Genomic DNA, 8,817 nt, shown 5'->3' with positions numbered 1-8,817 from the left:
ATATAATCAACCTCGTGTGGGTACTTCTCCAGATCATCCACCAAACATGGGCTGTGCAGTTGTACAGTGTACGTGGTCTCAGGACAGTCCATTTCACTCTAGGAAAATGGACACAGTACTGGGATAGAACCACTGAGTGAAAGGAAATAGCTGGCAGTGTGACCATGGCTGTGTGAGGTGAGACAACAGCCACCGTCTGCCTAGGGAAACTGCCGGGTGAGGCTGGCAGAGCCCTCTCTTCACTAGCAAAAAATATAAAGCTGAAAATAGAAACCTTGTTGTGTTCTTGACACAAGTTTTCTCTTTCCTGAGACATTAAAAACCACTTACCATTTTGGTTTTCAGTGGTCACTAAGGGATTGCTTTCTGGCCCCTTGCCTTGCCACTTGCACTATGAGAGAATTAATTATGTGAACGGAGAAAGAAAATACAAATGATGCGTAACTATCATGAGATCAACTGTTAATTTACTAAACTGTGCCCAGTGGTACTACTATAACTTATCTGAGTCCATTAGTCTCATCACAGCTGGAGCCCTGTGAGAAGGAAGGTGTGACTCAGCAGAGGTTGCTCCAGCATGAGGGGGCTCCTCACAAGTATTTCTACATCTTTTGTTGCACACAGAATTACATATTGCTGACTTCTGTTAGGAAAAACAGACAACGGAACAATGTATCTATTTCCTTCAGCGTCATGCCCCAAAAGCATTCCAATGTTTTATGAGAGAAATTTCAATTTAAATACTGATATAATACCATGAACCCAATTTCTGTAATTATACACAGCTGGCTGATACTTTGCCTTAAGAGAAATGAGAGACACATTCCTTTCATTGAAGGTATTTTCTACATTTTTCTGCTTAAGAACATAACATATGAAACAAAATTAGAGATGAGAGAGCAATACTAAATTGAAGCAGTTCTTTTAGATGTATTTTGCTTTCTGAAGATCACAGTGAAGTTCCTTTTCAGTCCCTGACTGTTGTGCACCAGATACACAAAATCGGCCTTGTATCACTTACAGGTGCCTGTTCGTCCCTTCCCCACTGATTAAACCTGGTTTCTAGTATTTCCCATTTCATTTCAGACTGAAGGATTGATCTGTTAGGGTAATGAAATGAAACACTTTCTCATCACAACCAACTTAAAAGAGTTTGATCTTGTTTAGGTCTTCTCTCAGTAGCCACACGCCTTGGCTCTGCCAGCACAGCCCCCTGACTGCAGCCTGCAGTGAGTGCCCACAAAGAATACACTTTCTACTCCTGTTGAAAAACTGACTTTTATCAGTCCAGCATCAGGAATTTGTGTGAATAAAAGCCTGTCTACAATGAATAAAAAGCTCATTTCAGGTTTTAACAGTATAGAAAGTGATGCAAAGCAAATGCAAACGTGGCTTTTGTCCCCAGAGGCTGCCAGAACTCGCTCAGGTCTCAGCTATATTTATTGTAAGCAAAGCAGCTGAAGGAGACATCTCTTTTGAGGCAAGATTATGGAACCTTAAACTACAGTTCATGAATGTAACTAAAGAACTGAAAAGTTCTTTTGCTTCCTTCTAACATTCCAGAAGCACAGAACTCCCAGGAACTCCAGAGCAGCAGTGTTTGTCCCCATTTCTGAGCTGATTTGGGAGTGTGAGGTCTTGGTGCAGTGGGTGGCACTGGGGAGCGTCCTCAGGAGTCTCTATAGCAGGATCAGCTCACTGCAGAGTCCTGCAGCTGACAGCACAATGCCCTCCACACATTCCTGCTGATCCATGGGGCACTAACCCCCACCTAGGGATGGGCCAAGGGCTGTCCTAGGGACAACACACAGCACAGGTGTGCCACAGGCACAGCAAGACCCACAGCCTCCATCTAAGGCTGGCAGGTGCTCCAGAAACCTTGTGCTGTTGCTGTGATCAGCTATCCACTGCCTGCTCCTGTGCTCACTTCACTCATCCACGTTCTTAGAAAAAGCCATACACTTGCTTAGTGTTCTTGAACAGATCTACAGGATAGGAAAAAAAGGCTTTGGCAGGGAGGAATCTGGAATTCAATTAGTCGCCATCATCGATAACAGGAGCACATGGAAGAAGGTAGAGAGAAAAAGAACAGGAAAAGATCCCTCTTCTGGAAGTGTTTAATTTCCCTTGAGAAGTAACTCTAAATTTGTCCTTTTTCAGTGGTAGGAAGGACTATGAGTAATGATTTAGATCAAGCACAGAATTAAAATAGCTCACATTTAATAGGATTTTCTGTAGGTCTATACATATGCAAGTTTATGAGCCCAGCCCATGGAGTGAATAAGAGAAGGATGAGCCCAGAATGGGGGTTTGTGGAATCCTACAGCTCTGAATGAACTGGACAAATGCACAGGTTGAGCGATGCTGCAGAACAATGGATGACGGATGAGGAATGCACAAATGGAGTTCCTGACGAAACTCTTGGGAGTTGCACTCTTCTTACCAAGACCACATTTGACTCATTTACTGTAGAACAATTAATTACCAGTAATTGTATCTAGGATTGTCCTCTCCCTCTCGTGTGATTGAAGACATACATCCAGTAATGCCATCACAGCCTCTGTGGAAACCACAGCCTGCTTTTGGTTCTTCTGCCAATTTGGAGTATCTGTTTGTGGCTCAACATCCAACTTCACCGGTGAGTAAACAGCGCTGGGAAAGGATTCACAGCACTCCTACTTCAAACAAACTTCTGACTTGCCGAGGTCCATGAGGTGCACTATGAACAGAAGGTCTGCCACGGGAAGATGTGATTTCAAAGTTCTTACAGCACCTTTGAATGGCTGAGGAGCCTCAACATCTTCTACAGCAGAACATGTCTGACCTCCTTCTGTCATTACAAGGACTACGAAAAGTAATGGCTCCTGAACAGTCCTGGCTCTTCTGGCTTGTGAAGTAGATCAGCAGGTCCAAACTCGCTCACAACAGCCAACTCAGGCCATGAGCCATGGACACAGGACAGTGGCCAAAAATGCACATGGAGACAAGGAAATACCCCTGAGTTACAGAACAGAAAGTCTAGAAATTAAACGTTTGGGATGCAGTTAGCAAGGATAGTTAGAGCACCTATTTGAAAAAATAAGGAAGGAACAGAGAGACAGAGAAAAAGCACCTGGTGATGGTATGAAATTACAGCATTGGGAAATGTCAGGAATTGTTGGGTCGAGTGTTGTGATGCAATGATGCCAAGAAGGAGATATAAAATCAGCACCTCTGGCACTAACACCAATCAGCAATAAACATCTCATAGGGGAGAATAAAAGTGCATTTCAACAATCTAATGAGGAAAATATGACTAAGGAATCACACCCTGTGAGAAAATAATTTTTATTTTTTAATAATGATGACTCAGTCTCAATAACATATGCAAAGCACTTGGTTCTGACGTGTGGATAATTAAAGAGCTACCAATAAAACAACAATCATAATTATGCAGCTCAAAGGATTACATTAACTGTGATATGGGGGTGGTGGTGTGTCAAGAAAGAGGGTGAATGGTTTTCCATGATTCTTCAGTCATCCATAACACACATTAGTAACTTTTATGGATCTCATAATCATTGTGGCTAAGAAAAAAAAAATGCTGCTTGAGCCACAACTGCAGGGTGTGTGTAAGTAACAGCATAAATGGAGAAACCAACAACAAAACAAATGGGTAATAACCTCCAGTAGAGATGGATTTCCATCAAAGTTCAGTGCTCACATTTCGAGACCCCTTGTCTTTCAGGATTAAAATTCACATTTTCCAAAGGTTATTTAAAGGCAAAATTTCCTAAGAAGGGCTTATGACAATCTGCCCCCTTATAGAAATGGTGCAGCTCTTCAGCACCAAGGGACAAAAGACCAAAGGTAAGGGGGATCTAGAGGATCATCACAGCTATCTCTGTTATACAAGGATAAAATCCCCAACGTCAGTTGACCAAGACTTGAAACTATCTCTTCCATCCACAGCTCCTGCAATGCAAACTCTTCAAGACTCTTCTGCCTCCCACAGTTAAAAATTTCCTTTTACTTTCCAAATACACTCAAATCCAGACTGTGTTCATTCCCACATGTACAACAGGATTGTTCTGTATTTCAAACAGCCCTGGTACCTCCTTCCTCAAGAGCCAGCTGATAACAATCTCAGCCTCCATCTGGCCGAGCCAAATCCTTTCTTTCCTCTCCCAGGATACAGTCAATGCAGCCATACAGATTTCATGTACATATTATGATCACTGAGTGATCATAAATTTGCACAAAAATGTTTAAAAACTCACAGCTTTAAAATGCCATCACTGCATGCTCATGAGACAAGAGCATTTCCTGGAAGTGATACCACCTGAGTTTGGTGAGAACAGAAATAATATTGCTGCTGTTAAGCTCATTCTACAGTGATTTACCATTAAGTACCCTGAGAGATAGGGTCCACATTGAGCTTTCTTTCTAAGGGAAGCACCCAAATTCTTAGAGATTCTGTTTCCAGGGAAGTTCCACAGGCTGATTTGAACCAGCCTCTTGCAAAGGGTGCCTGAGTTCATACTTCTTCAAATCTGAAATTAAAGCAGAGTGATTAGGTAGGTGGTGCTTTCACCACCTGTTTTCAGGACAAAAGAAGTTACTTCAAAGAACAAAGAACAACTATTAAAATGAGTCTCACTCACTAAGTAGCCAGCAACAAACTATCTCCAACAAAATCTAACACACAGCCACCCACCCAAAATTGCAGTGCAGGCTTGGTGTGAATCAGCATGCAAACACAGAACCTGGGGGGAGGGCTGTCCCAAGCCCCAAAAGAAATTCCCCTTAGCACATCACTTTCAGCATGAGCACCATGGCTGGCAAAGCCCATGGGAAGCTGGACTGCCTGGCAGGTGACACCCACCCGGGCAGGTATAAATAGCCACCAGCAAGGACGGCCTGCTCACTTTGATTTCCTCTATCTCACTGTGCACAGCTTTGCATCTGGGGCTGGATATCTGATCCCTTCACCATGAGCTGCAGCATCAAGAGATCATCCAGCACCTCGTACAGGAGCGGAGGAGGAGGTGGAGGCGCCTGTGGTGGCAGCAGCGGCCGCAGCTCCTCCGTGTCCTGCCGGCGCTACGCCTCCTCCGTGATCGGCGGTGGCAGCTACGGCGGGGCAGCCTGCGGGGGCTACGGGGGCGGCCTGAGCATGGGCAGCCTGGCCGGGGGCTTTGGCGGGGGCTTTGCGGGCAGCTGCGGCCCGGGGGGGGACCTGCTGCTCAGCGGCAATGAGAAGGTCACCATGCAGAACCTCAACGACCGCCTGGCGGCTTACCTGGAGAAGGTGCGAAGGCTGGAGGAAGAGAACGCCCAGCTTGAGCACCACATTCGGGAGTGGTACAAGAAACAAGCTCCCAATGTTTCCAAGGACTACAGCTCCTACTACCAGACCATTGAACAACTCCAAAATCAGGTAGGATCATCCCGGCACACGTGGCTCCATCTCCTGCATGCTTCTCTCTCCTCTAAGACTTTCCTCCTTCCTTTTTGCTTCTTCCTCCTCCCTCCATCCCCAGCACTGGGCTCTACTGCCCGCGGGACGGCCGTGCTGGTGGCACCGCAGGCACAAACCTGCTGAGCTGCACCTCCCATCCCCTGGGTGAGCAAAGCCTCACAGCAGCCCACAGGCATCAGGGCACAGCCCCAGGCACCAGGAGCTCCAGCAGCCACAGACACGCTGCCTCACGCAATGTTCATCCCACGTTGTGCAGGTGGCTCCAAACCAGCCATGTGTGCTTTGCACTGCTTCCCTCTGCTCCCACCCAGATCAGCTGGATGGAGTGCAAAGCCAAAGCACCGGGATGGCAGGACCTGAGCTCCCTTTGTCCCTGTCCCTCTCCTACAGACACCAGGTGGAAGGACTCAGGTCTTCCCTTACAATCAACATTTTTCATAAAGAGATGACTTAGAGCATCAGGGCAAAGCCCAGAGTGCCTCCTATACCCAGAAAGCAGAAACCATTGGGGATTGGTCATTTCCCAACATAAATGTTCTTCTGTTCTTTCCCTCATCAATATACTCTTCCATCAAAATCTTTGGAAAGCCAAAACCTCGCACACATCAGTCCCTGTGTCATGGCAATTCAGGAAATGTCTGTGGTCCCTGCTCTTCTCCATAAAATAATTCCAAGACCAGCAGTAACACTCTACCAAAGCTTTGTATCTTCTTTCTGCTTGTCCTGCAAATCTAGAACACAGAAATACTCCTCTCCCCCTTCCCCTTTTGCAGATTATTTCTGCCACTGTGGACAACAACAGAATGCTTCTGGACATCGATAACAGCAAGATGACTGCCGATGACTTCCGAATGAAGTGAGTACCTCCCTGCAAACCTTGCCTCTTTTGTGTCACAAATTTTATGAGACTCATGAAACCAGGTGGATGAAGCCCTGTCTAAAGCAATATGATCAAGCCTACACATTATAATGAAATGAATGTGCAATGCTTTGCTTTCCCTTGGTACAGGTATGAGAATGAGCTGGTCATCCGTCAGACCGTGGAGTCTGACATCAATGGCCTGAGAAATCTCATGGATGGTCTCACTACCACTCGGTCTTCACTGGAATCTGAGCTGGAGACCTTGAAGGATGAGCTGATTGCTCTGAAGAGAAACCATGAGGAGGTACGATCCACTGATAGATGGCACAGCCAAAGACAGAATGCATTGCTTCTTCACGGCTCCCACCATCACATATCAAATCAATTTTACCTTATTCATTATATAATATATATATTTATTCACACCATGGGACTGTCATTCCTTTGTACCTTGGACTGCTTTGCCCACAGTCCCCAGCACAACAAATGACCTGTGTGTGCTCTTGTGTCTCTCTCTGGACTCCCTGCAGGAAATGAGGCAGCTCCAGTCCCAAACTGGTGGCGATGTGAGCGTGGAGGTCAATGCTGCCCCTGGAGAAGACTTGACAAAGATCCTGAATGACCTGAGAGATGAATATGAGCAGATCATTGCGAAGAACCGCAAGGAGGTGGAGCAGTGGTATGAGGTCAAGGTATGTAGCAATGCCCAGAGTGGGAACTGGGTGGGACGGCCCTGACACCCTGGTACCGAGACTGGCTGAAAGGGAGAGGCTCCCTGGAGATGTGAGCACTCGCTCAGCAAATCTGCTCCCTGAGGAGCTGCTGTGGCTCAAAAAGTGTCTCTGGGGTTTGACTCTGCAGATCCAAGAAGTCAATCAGCAGGTCACTTCCAGCAGCCAGGACATCCAGACAAGCAGCCACCAGCTCACCGAGCTGAGGCGCGAGATGCAGAACCTGGAGATCGAACTGCAGGCGCAGCTCAGCACGGTGCGTGGGCAGCATCTGCGGGCCCTTCCCTCCTTGGCACGGGCAGGGAGCTGTAGAACTCTGCTCCTCAACTCCTGTGTTTGCCTTTCCAGAAAGGCTCTCTGGAAAACTCTCTGGCAGAAACCGACTCTCGCTACGGCCGCATGCTCCAACAAATCCAGGGGCAGATAAACTGCATCGAGGAGGAGCTGGCCAGCATCCGCTGTGAGATGGAGAGTCAGAGCCAGGAGTACAAGATGCTGCTGGGCATCAAGATGCGCCTGGAGCAGGAGATCCAGCAGTACCGGGCACTGCTGCAGGAGGGGCAGCAGGATCTTGTGTATGTTGTCTGTTTGCAAATAAGGGCACAAATTTTATCACAAGCTTTTCTCTCCTGGCACTCACAGAAGACAGAGCAGAATATTTTACTTGTCTGTAGCTGAATTTAAATTCAGCGACTTTTTTTCATGGCATCTGCATTGAAATGTGTCTATCAAAAACTTCCTAAGCACATCAAATACCAAAGGAAACACAGAGCAGATTGTTACTGACAGGTTTTGAGTTAATAAGTTCCTCTTGACCTGTTTGTGCAGAGTGAATTCCATGAGAGGAATCACCATGCCAAACCAAACTGTAATGAATTTCCTTCTGTCAGCAGAGAAACAAGCACAACTGGACTGTGAGAGTACAAGAATTATACTGCAACAGTGTTTTGCTGTCTCTGCTTTTACAATTTTCTAGGAAAATACAGCTGAAGGGATTGAAATGAAAAAATAGATATAAAAATATATTTGCAAGATCCAGGAAAAGTTGAGCTGTTACCTGCACTGCACATGATGTCAGTATGTATTTATTGTTCCCTTCATTAAAACTCCTTTCCTTTTACAGATCATGTCAAGGAGCAATCCAAGGAGGAGGTATGTCTTCCCACTCTTCTAGTTCCTACTGTCATGGTCAATCTAGTAACAAGAAACATCTTCCAAAGAGCATCCAAACTTAAGGCTTTCACATTTTGTGTTTCATCCCTTTTCCTGTTAATACCAACTTTGTGCTATGACTTCCACGTCTTCAATTGCAGCAGGGATTAAACCATTCACAATCAAAGCTCTTAATTTCAAAGTGGTTTGGCTCCAATTCCAGAGACAGGTTAAGCTCCTTTCCCATGCTTTTGTTAACAAATGGATATTTAAATAGTGGATGAGTCTGAAAAGTCAGTGCTGCAAAGAGACTCTTGGTTTCCCTATCAGAGCAATGATTTCTTCTTTCTTTCCACAGGGCAGTCAAGAGTGTGTTAAGATCCCACCGACACATTGGGCTTCCCTGATCCAGTCAGTGCCATGGGAGCCCACACGCGCTGTGACCTACCCCACGCACAGATGGCTCTCCAAATGCTATTCATGAAATCAAAATTAATAATTACTAGGCTTTTCTTTAAACTATCTACTCCTCCCTTTTCATACTGTCCATCACTGTGACCACTGTGCTTACACACAGGTCTCTGAAGTGCACTTGGTTCTCTACTGAACAA

General features: G+C 45.9%; 1 protein-coding gene across 2 annotated transcripts; it reads left to right on the top strand.

Moving 5' to 3' along the window:
- Positions 1–4,972: 4,972 nt before the first annotated feature.
- Positions 4,973–8,817, top strand: LOC102113217 (keratin, type I cytoskeletal 16-like). 2 transcript variants are annotated; one of them, XM_088067938.1, is made up of 8 exons: positions 4,973–5,419; positions 6,235–6,317; positions 6,471–6,627; positions 6,854–7,015; positions 7,185–7,310; positions 7,403–7,629; positions 8,178–8,206; positions 8,565–8,817. In XM_088067938.1, the coding sequence occupies exons 1-8, from the start codon at positions 4,973–4,975 to the stop codon at positions 8,582–8,584; spliced, it is 1,251 nt and encodes a 416-aa protein (XP_087924064.1). In that variant the 3' UTR covers positions 8,585–8,817. The 2 variants fall into 2 exon arrangements, with proteins under 2 accessions (XP_087924064.1, XP_087924063.1); XM_088067937.1 differs by having other exon boundaries at positions 8,178–8,259; positions 8,561–8,817.

The sequence above is a fragment of the Pseudopodoces humilis genome, chromosome 29 (assembly GCF_049639895.1).
Source record: "Pseudopodoces humilis isolate 2021_Gansu_Grassland_sample_001 chromosome 29, ASM4963989v1, whole genome shotgun sequence".
Taxonomy (NCBI): Eukaryota; Metazoa; Chordata; class Aves; order Passeriformes; family Paridae; genus Pseudopodoces; species Pseudopodoces humilis.
The sequence above is the reverse complement of the archived record's forward strand: the minus strand, read 5'-3'. Positions and strand labels throughout refer to the sequence as shown.